At 45.2% G+C, this 19053-nt stretch overlaps 1 protein-coding gene across 3 annotated transcripts in view; it reads left to right on the forward strand.

The window, feature by feature from the left end:
- LOC149287111 (ras GTPase-activating protein 4-like) overlaps positions 1 to 18717 on the forward strand; it is a 42726-nt gene extending 24009 nt beyond the window's left edge. For 2 of the 3 annotated variants that reach the window (XM_089493539.1, XM_089493540.1), the window contains 16 exons: positions 901 to 982; positions 1483 to 1617; positions 2061 to 2152; positions 2654 to 2771; positions 3585 to 3738; positions 4059 to 4123; positions 5237 to 5349; positions 5812 to 6004; positions 7250 to 7387; positions 7536 to 7680; positions 8649 to 8818; positions 10143 to 10280; positions 11147 to 11282; positions 12105 to 12225; positions 13510 to 13574; positions 14584 to 16306. In XM_089493539.1, the coding sequence (XP_089349665.1) occupies positions 901 to 982; positions 1483 to 1617; positions 2061 to 2152; positions 2654 to 2771; positions 3585 to 3738; positions 4059 to 4123; positions 5237 to 5349; positions 5812 to 6004; positions 7250 to 7387; positions 7536 to 7680; positions 8649 to 8818; positions 10143 to 10280; positions 11147 to 11282; positions 12105 to 12225; positions 13510 to 13574; positions 14584 to 14720 (2002 nt within the window). In that variant the 3' untranslated portion in view covers positions 14721 to 16306. Of the gene's footprint in view, positions 1 to 900; positions 983 to 1482; positions 1618 to 2060; positions 2153 to 2653; positions 2772 to 3584; positions 3739 to 4058; positions 4124 to 5236; positions 5350 to 5811; positions 6005 to 7249; positions 7388 to 7535; positions 7681 to 8648; positions 8819 to 10142; positions 10281 to 11146; positions 11283 to 12104; positions 12226 to 13509; positions 13575 to 14583; positions 16307 to 18562 lie in introns of those variants that run through there. The other variant, XR_016277544.1, reaches the window with a different exon arrangement.
- Positions 18718 to 19053: the final 336 nt, after the last annotated feature.

A 19053-nucleotide genomic window follows, 5' to 3' on the forward strand; every position in this document is an offset into this window, starting at 1 on the left:
CCTCTCATTAAAATAAAAACCCAAACCCCCAATTTGAAGGAAATGAGGCTGAAAGAGAAACGCAATGTCTTTGTGGGGAGCCATTTCCCTTTTGAATGCTGAATGGGGTCCCCGACTGGAAAGACGCTGCGGAGCGAAGGAAGCGGAGGGTTGGGAGAGGTTATTTTTAAATATCATATTGATAAAACTCAACGGTGCTCATCGACGTAGCTATTGGGGGAACAGATGTGGAGTTGCAGTGGGCTGGAATACTGACATTGTTGTGCGGCAGAAGGACACCGAAACTCTTTGTTCAACGGTATAGTAGGGATGTAAAGAATACTTAAGAGAGCCAGCGTAGTGGAGTGGTTTGAGTCTTGGACTAGGACTCTGAGAGGAAGCCCAGTGGGTGACTCTGGGCAAGTTCCACTCTCTTGGCCTCAGAAGGCAAAGGCAATGGCCACCGAAAGCATTTTTCCCAATAAAACCACATGACAGGTTTTAGGATTTCAAGAAGTCAAAACCGACTTAAAGGCACAAAACCAAACCAAAAGAATACATGTATATACTCGACTACAAGTCGACCTCATGTATAAGTCAAGGGCAGGTTTTGGGGCCAAAGTTATGGATTTTGCTATGACCCGTGGATAAGTCGCGGGTAAAACTTAGGGCCATTTAGCAAAGGATCTAAAGGATGAAGGAAAGTAAAACAATGTCAAAGAACTTACAAAATTCCAGTAGACATAACTCTTTGTGCTCACTCTTAAGGCTGGATGGATGAGAGAGTAAAAGGTTAGTGCTTCCAGGACAGATTATACTCTTGCTTTTCACCAGAGGATGAAAACCAACATAGACATGGTTTTCTTCTCTTCCCTTCCCTTCCCTTCCCTTCCCTTCCCTTCCCTTCCCTTCCCTTCCCAGGGATTTGGCTCGGAAAGACCGCAATGGAGCCTCCGATCCCTTTGTCAGAGTCCGCTATAACGGCAAGATTCAGGAAACATCGGTGAGTTCTGTGTCTCAAGAGCGTATCGAAACTGAACCAGTGTCTTCATTCTGGTGTGGGTGTCACCCAGGGCAGGCTACTGGGGGCAACGGTGGTGGCAAAAAGGCCATGTCTGCCCTTCTCTTTCACCATGGTGGCATGCACTTTTCTTCTGAGATGTCAACTGGTATGGGTTCAGGAAGGCTCTTTAGTTGAGGACAAGGCAGAGAGGGCCTTCTTGGTGGCTGCTTTCGGGTTATGGATTTTCCATTCCCTTAAACATTTTGTCGAAAAACCACGTTTCAATGTGAATCCAAAATAAGGCCAGGTGGGCCTCCAGGGAGAGAGCATTCCCCATTACAGAGGAGGCCCTTTCACATCTTTCCACATAGTTCATTCCTCTTATCTCCCAAATTAATCTCAGTGGTCAAGCCTCCATCGTGTCGCTTTAGCCCTTTGGTCCTTGCCCAGCGCATGACAGCATCCAGGCCCTGGTTCTTTTGACGTTGCTCTTCTTTCAGGTGATCAAAAAATCTTGCTACCCGAGATGGAACGAGACGTTTGAGTTCGACTTGGAGGAACCAGCCGTGGAGAAGCTCTGCGTCGTTGAAGTCTGGGACTGGGATCTTGTCAGCAGGAATGATTTTCTGGGGAAGGTGAGTTCAAATGGAGGATGAAGGAACAGAGAAATCATAGAACGAATACTGGTAGAGTGGAAGATCCCCCCCCATGCTATCCAATCCAAGCCCCTGCCATGCAGGAAGACACAGTCAAAGCACTCTCTGTGACAAATGGCCATCCAGCCTTTGCTTTAAAACCTCCAAAGAAGTAGACTCCAACACACCCCAAGGCAGTTTATGAGACTACAAATCCCAGAATCCCATAGCATTGAGACATGACAGTTAAAGCAGCATCAAGCTGCAGTGCAGATCCTGCCAAAGCCATGATCCAGGAGCTATTATGAAGGATACGGCTTTCTTGCCCATTGCCTGATATCTTGAATAAAAGTGGGAGATGCTAATTTCAAGTGAGAATAAATATCCCTTTTGATTCCTCCCCTCTCTCTTTCTCTCTCTGTTTCTCTTTCTCTCTCTCTCAGGTGGTGTTCAATGTACAAGGGTTAGAGAACGTTCAGCGGGAAGAAGGATGGTTTTTGCTCCGTCCGGACAGGTCCAAGCCAAGATTAGCTGAGTGAGTCCTTGTCTCTCAAAGGTGGGGAAATGAGATTAGAGACCAGGCAGCCCTTGTTTTCACATGTCGCAGCATCATTCAGGCTGAAGGGACTGTGGAGATCTTCGGCATTCAAACTCCGGGGCCTCCAAATACTGTTGGACCTCAGTTCCCCAGAAACGTCCAGCCGGCATGGCCAGCGATTCTGGGAACTAAAGTTCAAAGTTTCTAGAGAGAGATCCACGGTTCCAGTGCAACCTTTCCTTCAGTGCATAATGCAGCGGCAGCATTCCTGACCCCTGGCTGTCCAACTTCTCCTTAGATATATTCAGGGGAATGAAGTGTGTGCTGTGTTATTTTTACTGTACTTCAAGTGAGACCTTCCTAATGCATGTCCTGTTGGAAAGTATTCTCTCATTTGTGTGCGATTCATGCTGCATTGCTACGACCACATAAGGCTCTCTTTTCTTGTGCTCTGGTTTTTCTCTGGACCGTATGCATCTTTCCCTCTTTTCTTTTTAGAGGCAACCTGGGTTCCTTGCACCTTCAGGTACAGCTCCGGGACGAAATGGTGCTTCCATCACTTCACTACCAACCTCTTGTTGAGTTGTTGTGCCACAAAGTCAAAGCGGGTGCAAAGGTGAGATCCGTTTGTCTTCTCTCAGCTGTAAACAGAGCTTGGTAAAATACCATTTTGTATTACAACTTCCAAAATCCCCCAAGAGAGAGCGATGATGACTGAGGAACTCTTGGAGCTACAGGCTAAAAAAGTGATGCCTCAAGCGTCCGCCGTGATGCTCTTGGTTCAGTCATTCTCATATTTTTGTTTCTCCAGTGAAGCTCATGGTTGTGTCCATTATCCTCCATTACCATCACAACCCTGCAAAGTAGGTCAGGCTTAGAGGAAGGGGGAGGCCATTTTGAGGCCAACTTGTGGGTTTCATGGCTCAGTAGGGACTTGAATCTGGATCTCACAAGTCCCTGAGTCGCAACACCAACCTTACTCACAACCCTACCTCACAGGGTTGTAATCAATCAATGTTTATTGATTAGCCCTTAGGCCATATCAAAATAACACAAAAGCAGATAAAACACGCTATAAAATTCTATAGAAGTTCTACAGAAATTAGAAAAAGCTAAATATAATAAATCTAAAATAGGAATAAAATACCATACAGATACCATGTGAATGCCATACAGGGTTGTAAATGTGGAGGGAAGTTGTGTCTCCTGCCTTGAACTCCATGGAGGTAAAGCGGGGTACAAATAATGAATCAGTAATGACATTGGAATAGGATGAAAGAGATCTTCCTTGCATGACTGAAAGAATGGACCACCTCATAGACAAAGACACACAAAAATCACATTTTGTAGGAAGCATCTCCCATTCCTGAAACCTAAAGTGTGTGTTAAACCTCCATGGGACTACTTCCACCATTTTGTCCCCCGACAGGATGGAAAAGTGCATTTATTGACCCTGATCGACGAGACGACGACCGCCGAGTGCAGACAAGAAGTCGCCGTCAACCTTGTCAAGCTCTTCTTGGGTCAAGGGCTGGCCAAAGAGTTCTTGGATCTCCTTTTCAAGATGGAATTGGATAAAACATGTAAGGACCTTGGGGCATGATGGGAAATATCCAACGGATGGCTAGGCTTTTACATACTTTGGACATCTATTGTAAAGTCAAGGTGTTGAGTATCTGGGAAATTTCTGGTCCTGCTCCAAATATATTGATTTTTGGAGTATGGCATTAACTCTTTTTGTCCAGAGTTTGGCACAATATTCCTTGGCGGCTGGGTGAGTTGGGGAGTTGTGGTCCAAAAAGAGGACACTCAGTCTCTGATACGATTTGCCATACATTTCTTTAAAACCAAATCCCAAGTCGTTGGTTTAATGACCAAATGCCAGCAATGTCCTCTGTTTCAGGCGAGGCGAGCACCTTGTTTCGCAGCAACTCTCTGGCTTCCAAGTCGATGGAGTCTTTTCTGAAGGTAATATATTTAATCTGCTTCAAAGACGTTTAAGCTGCTTTTGAGGGTTAGTCCTCACAAGACAGTGCACAGCAGCATGTAAAAACTTGCAAAACGTAGTAAAACTAATAACTAAAGACTGATAATGTCTGCATCATATACACAGTTTCCCTAGTATGGTCCGCCTTAGAAATACTAAAGTCTCTGTGAAGCAGGATTTGCACCAACGAAAGACATGTAGAGGTGATGATGACCATCAATAGTAATGTATAAGAACATCCAAGATCCACCAAACCTTTATCGGGACAACCAAAAATGCACAAAATACATGATGCAAGCTTTCAAAACTCCACTGACGTCTTCGTCCGGCTGAGATGTGAAAAAACCATACAGGAGAAAGAAAAATATGGCGATGCTAAAGTAACAGGGTATATTTTGTCAAGATTATGTTGTTGTTCTCATTTAAGATGGTATGGAGGGATGTCTAAATAGGCAGAGGCCATTCCTTTTGGCCATGTGGATTCTGGGGTGATAAAAAGTCATACGGTCCAGGAAATAAAATTGAACTGCCTTTGGCACAAAAAGATGTTTCCTTTGAGATCCAGGCTGCCTCTGTCCTTTGTAAGGCTATCCGCTCCCTTATTAGGCAGAGAATATTGCATTTCTGATGCAGCTTCTGCTGTTGCATTTGGGAAAACTGATGAAGAAGCCATTGGGGCTTTGAAAGCTTGCATCCTGTATTTTGTGCATTTTGGATGACCCAATAAATGTATCACTATTGTGTGGATTTTGGATGTTATTGTATTTTGCTATCTGCCCAACACGGCTTCCGGATATCTTGTAAACAAAGCATGATATAGTTGTTTGAATGTTAGACTAGGACTCTGGGAAACCACCGTTTGAATCTCCATTTAGCCATGAAATCCTGTGACAGGGCAAGTCACATTTTCTTAGCCTCAGAGGAAGGCAAGGGCAAACCTCCTCTGAACGCATCTTGTCACAATAGTTTCACTTTAGTGTCACCGTAAGTCAGAATTGATTTGAAGGCACACAACGACAACCATATCAATAATAATAACCACATCTGGTTGTGCAGCCCACTCTTTCCCACCTCATCCAAAATCGTTCTTGTAGGTGGCAGGGATGCAGTACCTCCATCGAGTACTTGGGCCGACCATTAACCGCGTCTTTGAAGAGAAGAGGTACATCGAACTCGATCCCAGCAAAGTGGAGAGCAAAGATGTTGGGTAAGAGGCCAGAGTGACGGCTAGGGAAAATTAGAACTGGGTTAACAGAAAGTCTGAATTGTGTGAACTCACAAGAAGCTGTCAGATGCAAAAAGGACAGTTGGCCCTCCATATCCACGGATTCATGATCCACGGATTCAACCATCTACAGCTTCAGAATATTTCTTTAAATATCCAAAAGCTGTGATTTTGCCATTTTATACAAGGGACACCATTTTACTATGGCACTGTATTTAATGGGACTTGAACATCCATGGATTTTGGTATCCATGGAGGGTCCTGGAACCAAACCCAAGGGCCCACTGTATGCACTGTATCCACTGTATTCATCAGACTTGACATGATTCTGTAATCCATGTCTGCATCCATTTATCAGTTTGTCTGAGAGCCTTTAGGGCTGAAGGGTGGTGTATAAATACCGTAAGTAATTCTACCTTCGTTTGATGCTGCTTTTTGGGTCAGGTGCTCCAGCCTCCATCGGATCCAAAGCGAGAGCGACGTGATCCAACAGAGCGCCCAGCTGCTTCGTTCCTATCTGACGGACCTCCTCGCGGCCATTGCCAAGTCGGCCAAGGCATGTCCTGCCATCATCCGGGCCACTTTTCGTCTCCTTTACAAAAGGGTCGGGGACTGTTTCCCTGAAGAGAGAGATCAGGTCAGTTCAGGGCACAGCTTGGAAAGCTCTTTTGTAAAAATCATCCAGTTTTTGCAAATTAACATTTGCCCTTTCACACCACACGGTTATCATACAGGTTGAGCCTCCTTATCCAAAATGCTTGGGACCAGAAGCATTTTGGATTTTTCAGATTTTGGAATATTTGCATATATATATATATATATAAATAAAACGAGATCGCTTGGAGAGGGGACCCAAGTCAAAACATGCCTTTCATGTATACACATAACCAGAAGGTAATTTTATACACAATATTTTATATAATTGTGTGCAATAAACAAGGTTTGTGTACACTGAGCCATCAGAAAGCAAAGGTGTCACTATCTCAGCCCCCCATGTGAACAATTTGGGACTATTTTGGATAAGGGAGACTCAACTTTTAGGGCTGAAGAGTGGGGTATAAATATCGTAATAAATAAATAAACCTGTAGTACTATGTTTCCATTTTAACTGCCATAGTTTCATCCCAAGGAATCCTGGGATTGGCAGTTTAGGGTGCTTAGAATTAATTCTCAGCCAGAGAGCTCTAATGCCTCACCAAACCCAGATCTCAGGATTTCATGGAATGGAACTAAAATGCAACTAAAGTGCAGTCATAGAGGTATATTGTATAGTGTGAAAGAGTCCCAGATAAGGTCCGGATGCAAATGACGCTCCCTCTGCTACAGTATTAATTTATTTAGAAAGCAGGGTGTTAAATTGTTGGCTATATTGGCCATGCTTTCTGTGGATTATGGGAGTTGCAGTTAAACCCATCTATAGGGCACAAGGTGGGAAAAGCTGCTGTGATAGAGATTTAAATAGTTATCGGTTCATTGTTACAAACTTAGCAGCACTTTATATACACAATTATTGTAACGTAACGTTGAAAAAATCATTGAGGTTGCAAACTGGCTTCGGCTTATCGAGGAGCCCATTTACGCCGTGTAATTGTAACACTATGATTCCACTTTAACTGCCATGGTTCCATCCCATGCAATCTAAGGACTGATAGTTTAGGAAAAGTTCACTGTTTTTGCACTACAACTCCCAGAACCCTGCAGCTGGATGGGGAGAAAACAGTGACCTTTCGGTCAGAACAAGTGTGAGAGGAGCCAGGTGGGACAGTGTGGTTGCCCAAAGTTCCTCCTCCAGGTACTACCTGGGAGTATGTGAGTAGCAGAGAGGACATTCCCTTTTCCTTTGCTGACACTGAGCCCTCGGCTGCATCTTCTCTGCTTGCAGAATGTGAAATTCATTGCCATCACCAGCTTCCTCTGCTTGCGCTTCTTCTCTCCAGCCATCATGGCTCCCAAACTTTTCCACCTCTGGGAGAAACATGCCGACGCGCGCACTAGTCGGACCCTTCTCCTCCTGGCCAAGGTAAGGACCCAAAGTGACTCTGGGAAAGTCCAGGGGTGGAAAATGGATCCCCGTAGCTGCAATTATTTGGAGATAGGAAAGTGCTACTTTCACTCAAGCAAAATTTCTTTCCATCCCAACTCCTGACTCTAACTTTGTTGGTTGGCAGGCCATTCAAAACGTGGGGAACATGGATGCCAGCATCAGCCGCGCCAAGGAGGCTTGGATGGCACCTCTGCAGCCCACCATCCAACAAGGGGTCACACAGATGAAGCACTTCATCCTTCAGCTCATTGACATTGAAGAGAAAGAAGGTCAGTGGAAGAGGGAGGTCAGTCAGGGAGGTCACCATGCAAGAGAGCCGGCAGAATAGACCCTGGTTTTATAGTTCCAGGATACATTGCAGCCAACCACCGCCAAGGGTCTATATGGTTGTGTTGTGATCAAAGGGCATTCCTTCTCCTCTTCCCTCTCTGGATGAGAGGCGTATAACAGAGCCTTTAGGTTGAAACAGTATGCTTTTTGGAATATCTTTCAAAAAGAAGGCATGCATATCCATGGTCTCTGGAGCCAACGAAGACACAAAAGAGAACTGATCATTAGCAAATTGTCTATTGCATTATTAAATCTGAATGTTTATTAATCAGATTTTATCCTCCTTCCTCTCCTTGTTGCCTGGAGAGGGTCCATATGCATTCCAAAGCAGCGTTCAAAAGTCCCAGGTAGTGGCTTTCTGTCGCAAGGACTCTCACTTCTTTGCAGTAGTCTATGATAAACCAATTTATTGCAGCCTAAGCTCGCCTCCACTTTCCCCCTTTCTTTGGGTTATTTCAGTTGCTGCAAACTGAACTCAAAGTGTAAAAGTTGTTTGGACTCCGTTAGCCAGGGAGAAAGGAGAGGAATCTTGTCTTCACAGTAGGCTCAGGCAAAAGCAAACTGCTGCCGTCTCTCCTAGCTTTGTGTATTCTTTCATTAGTAACTTGTGCCATCTTGGTCGCATTTTGATGTTGCTTTGCCATATGTGTCCCAGTCCTAATCTGTGGAACACTGGATGATACACCGCCATACAATTTGCTTGGTGGTCTTCGGCAAACCATTCGATCTGTGCCTCAGTCTTCCTATCCGCGTTATGGGCACCTTGCAGAGTAAATAAACAAAGTAGTAGATACATATAACAAAGAGCTGTGTGCAAAATGCTAACTTGTTAGGAGTTTTTAAAAATTAGATTCTATCCGTGGTGTTTCCTGAATCTGTTTGCCTGGGTTTTGAATGTTCCTTGCAGAATTAGACCTGCAGAACGCTCTCTCCCTCCAGACGCGGGTGGTGAAAGAGGGACCCTTGTTCATCCACAAGCCAAAAAGCAAAGGGCCCCTCCTCTCCTCGTCCTTTAAGAAGCTCTACTTCTCCCTGACCAGCGAGGCCCTCACCTACTCCAAGATACCCAACTCCAAGGTAAGGAGGTGGCAGAGACTAGAGACTTTTGGGGGCAAGACATCAATGGTTGTTGTTGTGGTTAGCTGCTCTGGAGACGGTTCTGATTCATGGTGACCCTGTGGATGAGACATAGAATCATAGAGTTGGAAGAGACCGCAAGGGCCATCCAGTCCAAATCCCTGTCCTCCATTGCCTTGAGATCCTGCAAGCTCTTGCCCATAACCTCCATGACTGAGTCTATCCATCTGGTTTATGGTCTTCTTCTCTTTCTTCTACCTTTTCTAGTATCACTGTTATGATGTGGCCAAAGTACAATAGTCTCAACTTGACCATCTTAGCTTCCAAGGGAAGCCCTGGTCTGATCTGTCTAAGAACCCATTTATCGGTCTTCTTGGCTGTCCATGGGATCATCTTAAGTACTCTTCTCCAGAACCACATTTCAAATAAGTTGGTTTTCCCTCCGTCTGCTTCCTTCACTGTCCAGTTCTTGCATCCATACATGAGGATGATGGGGAATACAATGGCCTGGACGATTCTGACTTTAGTGCTCAGTTGCATGTCTTTGCTCTTCAGTTCTTTCCTAGCTGCCCTTCCCATTCCTAGTCTTCTTCTTATTTCTTGATTGCCATCTCCATTCTGGTCAGTGTTTGATCCTAGATATGGGAATTCTTTGACTATCTCAATTTCCTCCTTGTCTAGATTGGATTTGTGTATTTCTTCTGTGGTCACTGCTTTTGTTTTCTTTATGTTCAGCATCAGACCTGCCTTTGCACTTTCATCTTATTAACCGTTCCAATTCCCAAATGTCTTCTGCTAATATTATGGTGTCATTGTCTGCAAATGTTGTTGATGTTCCTTCTTCCTATCTTTGCTCCTCCTTTTTCTGATTCCAATTCTGCTTTTCTTATGACGTTTTCAGCATATAAGTTAAAGAAGTGATAGGATGCAGCCTTGCATGACCCCTTTGGGAACCCCTCTGTTTCTCCAAATTCTGTCCTTGGTCCAGATTCCTGATCAGGATTATCAGATGTAGTGGCATCCCCATGTCTTTGAGCTCCTTCCATAGCTTTTCATGATCTATACAACCAAATGATTTTCTGTAGTCTACAAAACACAAGCTGATTCTTTTTCGGAATTGATATTTGGACATTGATAGAAACATTTACTAATAGAGTCTTTCAGGGGAAGGAGCAGGGACTAGAACGCTCTGTCCACAACCATATACAACCAGATAGCAGTTGTAAAGCAACAGTACCTTCGACTCTGGCAGGTAGTTTTCCAGAACTGGATGTGAAATTTCATAACGAAATCCTTATTACGTTCTTTTGGGGTCGCCTTCCAGAAAAGCTCCTTCATTTTGTTGGCCAACATTCTGGCGGCGGAGAAGGTGGAGGAGAAGAGCTTCGGCAACTCCAACGTCATGCAGATCATCTACGCCAATGAGGCCGGGCAGGCGGACACAGCGTACCTGCAGTGCAAGGTTGGAGTAGCCGGGAGCAGGGTCCGAGGGTCCGTCTGGGTTGTGGCTGTGGTTGCAGTTGTTGTCCTGTGCCTCCAAACTGACTCTCCCTTATGGCAACCCCATACTAGTGTTTTCATGCCACGATTTGTTCAGAGGAGGTTTCCCATTGTTTTTTCCTCTTGGATTGAGAGTGTGTGACTTGCTAAAGGTCAGACTATGGCTTGAGTAGTCTCCCAGAATCCTAGTCAGTACTCAAACCATTTACACCAGGCTGGAGAGAGAGAGAGAGAGAGATCCTAAGATTTTCTTGGCAAGAGGTTTGTTATGACCTTCCTCTGACGCTTGGTTTAAGGGTTTTGTCTGCACCAAATGTCTATCTCTCCCTCTCTATTGCTTACATAGTAATAAACTCAGAGAAGGCAAATATTTTTAAGAGAGCTGGAAACGTTATAACAGCAACAGATAATAGAAACGTTAGTGCTGATGTGTTGGTATTGTCAAACAATCCCAGAATCCTAAGAGTTGGTGGAAACTGCAAAGGCCACTTAGTTCAACCCCAAAATGTGAATGAAAAGTTTTGAAATGAATTGATTAATCAATACGAATTATTGGAGAAGATCCTATTGTCTGAGTGTTAAATCAATATCCGCTGGTAGAGTTATACTATGGCATCATGTGCGATTCTATAGTGAATTATTAGTGAGTTATGTGCACAATTATTTGCACGATTGCTTTAGCCCTATAAAACATCCAGCTGTGACTGGAACTTGTGATGCCTCTTTGAGCAGAAGTGAGAGGAGGACCAAAAATAAAAATGGTTCGAGTGGCGCTCAGTGAAATGTGTACATAGGCATTTACGTTTCTTGGTTTGCATGGGTTTCTAGTGTGTCAATGAGCTGAACCAGTGGTTATCGGCCTTGCGGAAGGGGTGCGTGAACAACACCGGGATGTTGTGCTCTTATCACCCCGGCGTCTTCCGAGGCGACAAATGGAGCTGCTGTCACCAAAAGGACAAAACAGGTATCGCATTTTTTGGTTAACATCAACTGCATATGTTGAAATAGAATCATGTGTTGCGTAAAGGAATCATTACTTAAATCTAGTGGAAAGCTAGTGGCTTCTATATCAGTTGGATGGCAAATCCACTCCAGATTTTACTGCACAGACTCGTATATAAGTCTAGAAATTTAGTCAAAAAATTGACCCCAAAAACCTGAGTCGACTTATCTATGAGTCAATGGGGGGACTGTATCTTAACTCTTATTTAAAAGAAGGAACCATCTCCTGGTGAAAAGCAAGAGTATAATACGTGAAGCCTCCTCTACTCTCTCATCCATCCAGCCTTAAGACTAGACACAAAGAGTTATATCTGCTGGAATTTTGCAAGTTCTTTGACATTGTTTTCCTTTGCTTCATCCTTTAGATCCTTTGCTATATGCCCCTAAATTTTACCCTCAACTTATCCATGGGTCATAGCAAAATCCATAATTTTGGGCCCCAAACCTGCCCTTGACTTATACAAGAGGTTGACTTATAGTCAAGTATATATGGTAATCCAGGCATTAAAGTGGCTCTCCAAGGCACTGAACACCATTCCAAGTTCAGCATCAGAGTTCCTTGAGCAAAATCCTGGAATGGATCCATGACCCCACTGACATGGGAGCCACCAGACGGCACAGTTTATATCTTACCAGCAGCCTCCATCCAACAAGAAGATGGTGCTAAAAAGGGGACGGGGTGAAAATGAACAGTGGAGGGAATAAGAGAGGTCTTCTTAGCCATCTGGTAGGGAAAGAAAGCTGATCGGAAAAGTAAAGGGTGAAAACTAGCTCTGTCTTACAGACCTTGGCTGTGACAAAACCCGCCACGGCGTCACCCTTCGGGAATGGAACGACCCCTTGGATCCCGACTTGGAAGCTCACTTGATATTCCGGCACCTGGTTGGAGCGCAAGAGCGGATGAGGTGAGCTAGCAAGCCAAACCAAATGTGAGACACTTGGGCTGGGGTCTTCCTTTGAACCCTCGTCCTTAGAGGAGAGGTGGAGAAACGGTGGCCCCAGGGACATTTTGCAGCTCACTCAAATCTACTTAAAGCCTCTATGGTCTCCATGTCCCCAAAAAAGCAAACTGCCACTGTGATGAGAGGCAGAAAATCTAGCTGTAAACAGAAATGGCAAATCGTTTCTGCTTTTTGGCCTTGACTGGTTGTCAGGTAGTAAGAGTTTGCTTGCAAGGGCACTGGGGCGAAAACTGGTCTCTATGCCCTCTGCAGTCTCCCATCACAATTTTAGGGTCGCATGCTATTGTGCAAGAGCCAGACAACATCTGACCTGCCAGGTAGGCATTCTGAACTGTGAACTGTTTCTGTACATATCTGCCGCTTTCTGCATCCAACACTGCAAACAGAGTGTTCTGGGTGCAACTCAGTTTTGTCTGAAGAAGGTAGAAGCTGAAACATTTCGCTCCATTTCAAGTCTCAAAGAAACACACAGGAAACCGGAGCAACAACGCCAGCCCTGGAGTTTATCACAACAGGGCTGATTTCGGCATTAAAGAGAGATTAAAGCGCATTTGACGCATCCCGCAAATAAAGCCAAAATGGCGAGGGACTGAGTGAATGGTTATCACACACAATTGCACAAATAAACTGATATTGGCAAGGCGTTGTCGCTGAAATCCCGAAAGTAAAAAAGACGTGCGTTAATGCTTCTTTGGGACCACTGTAAAGGTGGGTTTTGTGCGATGTTGTGTGAAATCGTTTCGTGTAATTAGGCGATTTTCCCAGGATATTCACGGGATAAACTCCTGATCTCCTTCGTGCCATAAACTCCCCTGCTATTAACATTCAGCCCACTGGGATCAGAAAATGCCTCGCAACTATAGAGAGCAAGTTTTCTGTTTTAACCCCATTGCATGCAAGTTGTTTTTTGTACCTTGAGAGCGCTACATAGAAGATAAGACACACACACACACACAAATAGTGCATATTTTATCATAGTTATGACGGTGAAGGCCTTGACATTGACTGGCTGAACTGAAGTCATATATCATGGAGTGTGCAGTCGCTTGGGGAGGCTGGAAGGCTGCTCTAGAACGGCCCATTGAGGACATTGCTTTATAATGTGGCTTTTTAGTAAGGGAAATCTCTGTAGGTGACCATATTTGAACACGCACTTTTGTCTTCTGTCAAGAAAACCTATAGGATGCTCTTAACATCTAACCCTCTGTTGTTATTTACTCTCTAAAGGGAAAAGTACATGGAACTGCTGTCTCTGGAGAACGGTGAAAGCCTTCATTCAAGCCAAAGCGAAGGTGCGGTTCGTAAACGTTTTTAAAAAGGTGCTTTTCAGGCCTTTATAGAGAGACAGTATGGTTTAGTGAACGTTGTTGTTCTAATGAAAGACGCAGAGGTTTATTGTTTTTCGACTGCTCTTCGTTTGGCCAAAAATGTGCACCAAACCAGCAGCTTGAGGGGAGCGTTTTAAATTTCCTGCAGTGCCCCAAAATAATATTCTATCAGAGGTACTGTCAGAAACCTATCTTTAAAACAAAGCTTGGAAGTAGCTTGTTAAACGTACCCTCTTTACCTGCAACAAGTTACTTTTTTATTTTGGAGACAAGGATGTAATAAAGCTGTTTCTTAAAACATAACCTAACAAGCAGGATTGAAAGGCACTTTAGTGGGGTGCCAAGTAACACCACCCAGTTGCTGTATATACTCTAGGCATTAAGGTCAAAAAACTGAGCCCAAAAACCTAAGTCGACTTAGCCACAGGTCAATGTAAGTACTATAGCTTAATTCTTATTTAAAAGAAGGAATCATCCCCTGGTGAAAAGCAATAGTACAATCTGCCCAGGAAGCATTGAATTCCTTTACTCTCTGATCCATTCAGTTTTAAGACTAAGCACAAAGAGTTATGTCTGCTGGGGTTTTGCAAGTTCTTTGGCATTGTTTTGCTTTGCTTCATCCTTTAGATCCTTTGCTATATACCCTTGACGTATCCATGGGTCGTAGCAAAATCCATCATTTCGGGCCCAAAACCTGCCCTCGACATATACATAAGGTCAACTTATAGTCAAGTATATGCAGTACTTTTTAATGTTGATCCTCAAGTGCATTTTGACAGGGATTTTCAAGCTTTATGCCATTCTGTGCTCAGTGCAAAGGGTTTTCTTTTTCACATGCCCAAAAAGCAACAAGTGGTAGGATGAGTAGCGCAATCAATTCCTTTTGAAACACGGTATGTAACACATGATGTAAAGGAATTATTTTCGGGGAAATAACTTTCTTTGTTTGCTCTCTGTCTTCTCCTGGCTGCAGACCCCGAAAACGCCGACGGCCCCTGTAAGCTTTTCCAGGTGTTACGGGAACTTGAAGAAATACACTCTCGGGAACTCGCTCGGTCGAGCAGTTTGGCCAGCCAGGACCGAAATTGCTTGGTGGAACTGCAGACGTGATTCTGGTCCGAGCCGTTTTTCTTAAACCGGGCCCATCCTGGTCGCGCTCAAGCCGAAATATGGCCAAACTCCTCCTGGGATTTTGGGAACTCTTCTGGGACCATGATGTCTTTGCCAGCTGAGAAGGAATGGGATCGGGGAGCTGGGCTTTTCAAGGAGGATGTGGACTTGTTTCCGGTTTTGGACACCATGACAGGTCCTTCGCACTCGGAGAAAGAAATGGGAACCAATTGAGAAAGCCTTGGACTTTCTCCTTCACCTGTTGGTTCTGCTGAGGTTTTTCAATAGCCCATACTTTAAGAGCTCAATGTGGAGCATGGCACATTTATTTCCCTGACTAGTACATGTGCTTCTTTAGAAGGTTGGACTTCTCCAAAAAGGGGATTAAGTTCTAAACTTCATGGTGACAGATGCTTTCAAATACACAGTTTTACTGTGGTTTGGTGCTTATGTGAAGTCCCCATGTCTTATCTCTATCTATATTTCCCCACTTATTTCCGCACATAACTCTATGGATCAGGATAAGCACACTTCTATAGGTGCTAGGAAGCAACAATTCCCCAACCATGGATGCACTTTAGGGTAGAAAAGCCCTAAATTTCAGTCGAGATGGTGATCTGGGTGTAACTAGAGAGGCCAGGGAAAGTAAGAGAAGCATAGTATTTGTAAATACCTTTTGGCATAGCCACAGTAGCTCGAGTTTATTCAAAATAGTGTCTATTATTAATCTTACATTAATGGGGTAAGAATGCAAAGGTATAGCCATGTCAGTCTATAGAATCAGATCTTGTAGCACCTTTTGAGTCTAACTGAAAGAAAGAAGTTGGCAGCATGAGCTTTCCTAGAATTCAGTCTACTTCTTCAGATGCATTAATGGTGTAAAGCAATGCTTCTCAGGCTATCTGGCGTGGGGGGAAACCAGCATTTCTCCCGAATGCGCCAGGGACTGGCACCACATTTTTGCCCTTTGGCTATAGTTATCTTTCTTTCCTGGAAACCTACCACGGAGAGGGGCAGGACTGGTATCAAAGGCCTTAAGGACAGGACAAGACCAGTGAGATCTGTGGCTGGTTACGTTGCCAGGTGAGTAGCATCCCACTCGCTGAAATCACCTGAAAGCAAGGGTGAACCCTAGTGAAAGCTAGTGGCGTCTGTGTCAGTAAACCATTGAATCCATTCCTGGTTTTGGATAGCGCTGGAACTATGGAACGATATGGTTCAGTATCTTGGACAGCTCATTTCAAGATTTGTTTAAAATCTGGAATGGATTCACCGCCCCACTGACTTGGGAGGTGCTGGCAATGGGCCCTTGTCATGTCAGACATAGCGGGACACTGATGTCACAAGACTCAGACCCTTCGGTGACAATCACAGTGTGTGTATATGAGAGAGAGAGAGAGAGATTGAGGAGGAAATAATGCCAACATTTATTATAGGAACAGCACATAAAGTATGTCCATCTAAAGCAGGGAGAGACCAGGACCTTTGCTGATTCCACTTCCCACCCTCCTCCAGACTGTTTGGACTGTGTTATATTTTGTCAGCTGCCTTGAGTCCCTGAATTGGGAGGAAGGCAGGATATAAATACAATTAAAAATAAATAATAATGACAGATGGCTTTTCCCATTTCTGGTGAAAGAAGAGAGGCACAACGTGGTTGAGATCCCACAGTGAAGAGACAGAGGATAATTTTATGATCAGAGTCATGCAGCAGCAATTGTGCATGGTTACCTCCGTAGGGAATTATGTTATTGTCAAAACTGAATGTGTAATGAAGAATGCAAAAGCATCTGCACATGGCATGACCATGTGTGACGGCACTGCGGGCGTAACTCAGCTTGCGCAACCTTGGGCCAAAAGCAGGACACTTAGGGTTGGAAAGGGGCATAGCCACCTACCATGCAGGAATACACAACTAAAGCGCACATTGTGTCACCTTAAGTGCACCAAAATATAACAGTGCCACTCAGGAGATAGAGACAGGGAGAAAAATGGCCTCTGCACATGCGCACTTGGCTACCACTGCTATACTGCATCAGTGCAATGTAAATATCTGATGGCAGAGAGACATTACACAATCCCTTACACTACACCCCTACATAGCTGCGACCTATGCAGATCTGAGGTCAAAGAACATGACCGACAACCTGAATTACAGTTATAGCGCAACTGTAGTGTGCAATAAACAAAGGCAATGCATAGAGTCGATGCGCCTACATACACTGCTCTGTGTACTTTTGTGCACTGTGTGATGGACCCACGTGTGCAATTCAGCCCCCAAAAAGACCCGACATGCATTGCCCAACTGTTTGTGTCACTAGTAAGATGCCAGGCAGAGTCATGTAAAGGTCAGCCTTACTATTATTAAGCAAGGTGAGGTAGCCACTTCATGGTGAGACTCTGGCGTTTATCAGACAGGGTCTCTGCCGCGTGGAACTGGGGCTTTTGCATACTGGGCAATTCGAATTTGTGTGCTAACGCGAATGTACTTTCATACCTGGCATTGTTGGATGTGCGCCCCTTCCACGGGGCTTCCGAACTGAATGCATACTGGCTCCTCTCTTTGGCGTGTGTTGGCGAGTGCACTTAATAAGTGGATTGGCGATATCCGCATTGGGGCTCTGTTCGATCTCAGTGCGAATGGGTCTGGTGTGAATTCCCAGTCCTGAACTCCGTCGCAAGACCCCCAGATTCCAACTCTCCCATGATGCCCTGTTGCAATTTGCCCCACTTTTCCTTCCGGTGGGTCTTTCCTCTTGCTGGTTCCAGGGAAGCTGGGAGAGTAGTGCTCTTGGCACAGAGGGAAGGTAAGCTTGCAGTCCTTCCAGGGGTTTTTCTGCAAAGTGGGGTTTAAAATTTACCCGCTTGTGACCGGGGGGGGGGGGGTGTCTTCCAATGTTCTTTCTGCTCCTCTCCTTCGGTGTGCAACCCATCCCATCATCCCCTGCCTTCTTCCTGGGACCCATCTGAACCTCTCTTTCTGCCTGCCACGAATCCCATCATCCACTGCCTTCTCCCAGGGTGTCCATCTGCACCTCTCCTTCTGCCTGCCACCAATCCCATCATCCACTGCCTTCCCCCAGGGGCCCATCTGAACCTCTCCTTCTGCCTGCCACCAATCCCATCATCCACTGCCTTCCCCCAGGGGCCCATCTGAAACTCCTCTTCTGCCTGCCACCGATCCCATCATCCACTGCCTTCTCCCAGGGTGTCCATCTGCACCTCTCCTTCTGCCTGCCACCAATCCCATCATCCACTGCCTGCCCCCAGGGGCCCATCTGAAACTCCTCTTCTGCCTGCCACCGATCCCATCATCCACTGCCTTCTCCCAGGGTGTCCATCTGCACCTCTCCTTCTGCCTGCCACCAATCCCATCATCCACTGCCTGCCCCCAGGGGCCCATCTGAACCTCCCCTTCTGCCTGCCACCGATCCCATCATCCACTGCCTTCCCCCAGGGGCCCATCTGAACCTCCCCTTCTGCCTGCCACCAATCCCATCATCCACTGCCTTCTCCCAGGGTGTCCATCTGCACCTCTCCTTCTACCTGCTACCAATCCCATCATCCACTGCCTTCTCCCAGGCCCCCTATCTGCCCCCCCTAATTTGACCTGCAACCCTCCCAGAGAAAACTCTTGGACAAGTCACACTATCTCAGCCTCATAGGATGGAAATGGTGAACCCCATGTGAACAATCCTCCCATAGCTAGCATGTGCATATATATGATCGCTCCTAGCTATAGTTATCTACCCACCTGTAGACCTTCCTGTACATGTATGAGTGCTTCTGGGTATGATATCAAGTAATATTGCTTCGTTTGCCTTTCTTTTCTGATCCTGCAGAACGCTGGGGATGACATTTCTGGACACTGCAGCATCTGAAGTTGGGACCCCCGCTTTTTGCTGGACTTGCTTGCGGGAATACCTTGCCCTGACTATCCTCGGTGTGTCCTTCCGAACTTCCCCGGCACCAACATGTACAAAAGCCCAGGAGACAAGCAATCGTTCAATAAAAGATTTTAATTATGATTTTTGGTCTATCTGTTTACTAAACTGCCGGATATATATGCATACATATATAAATGTATATATACACCACCAGACACAGAGCATATGTGATTTCATAGGTGTGAATATGGACAGGTTGCTCACCTGTAACGGTATTTCTTCGAGTGGTCATCTGCGAATACATACAAATGGGTTGTACTGCGCCTGCGCAGTGCCTTCGGAAACTTCTAGAATCACTGGGCAAAGTACTCTTTGCAACATATAGAAACTTTTTGGCGGTAACCCCGCCCATCCCTTATAAAGCCCCTGCTTTCCCGCTCTTTCCC

This window comes from Sceloporus occidentalis, unplaced genomic scaffold, assembly GCF_023333645.1.
Source record: "Sceloporus occidentalis isolate IW3139 unplaced genomic scaffold, rSceOcc1.0.p SCAF_64, whole genome shotgun sequence".
In the NCBI taxonomy this organism is placed as follows: domain Eukaryota; kingdom Metazoa; phylum Chordata; class Lepidosauria; order Squamata; family Phrynosomatidae; genus Sceloporus; species Sceloporus occidentalis.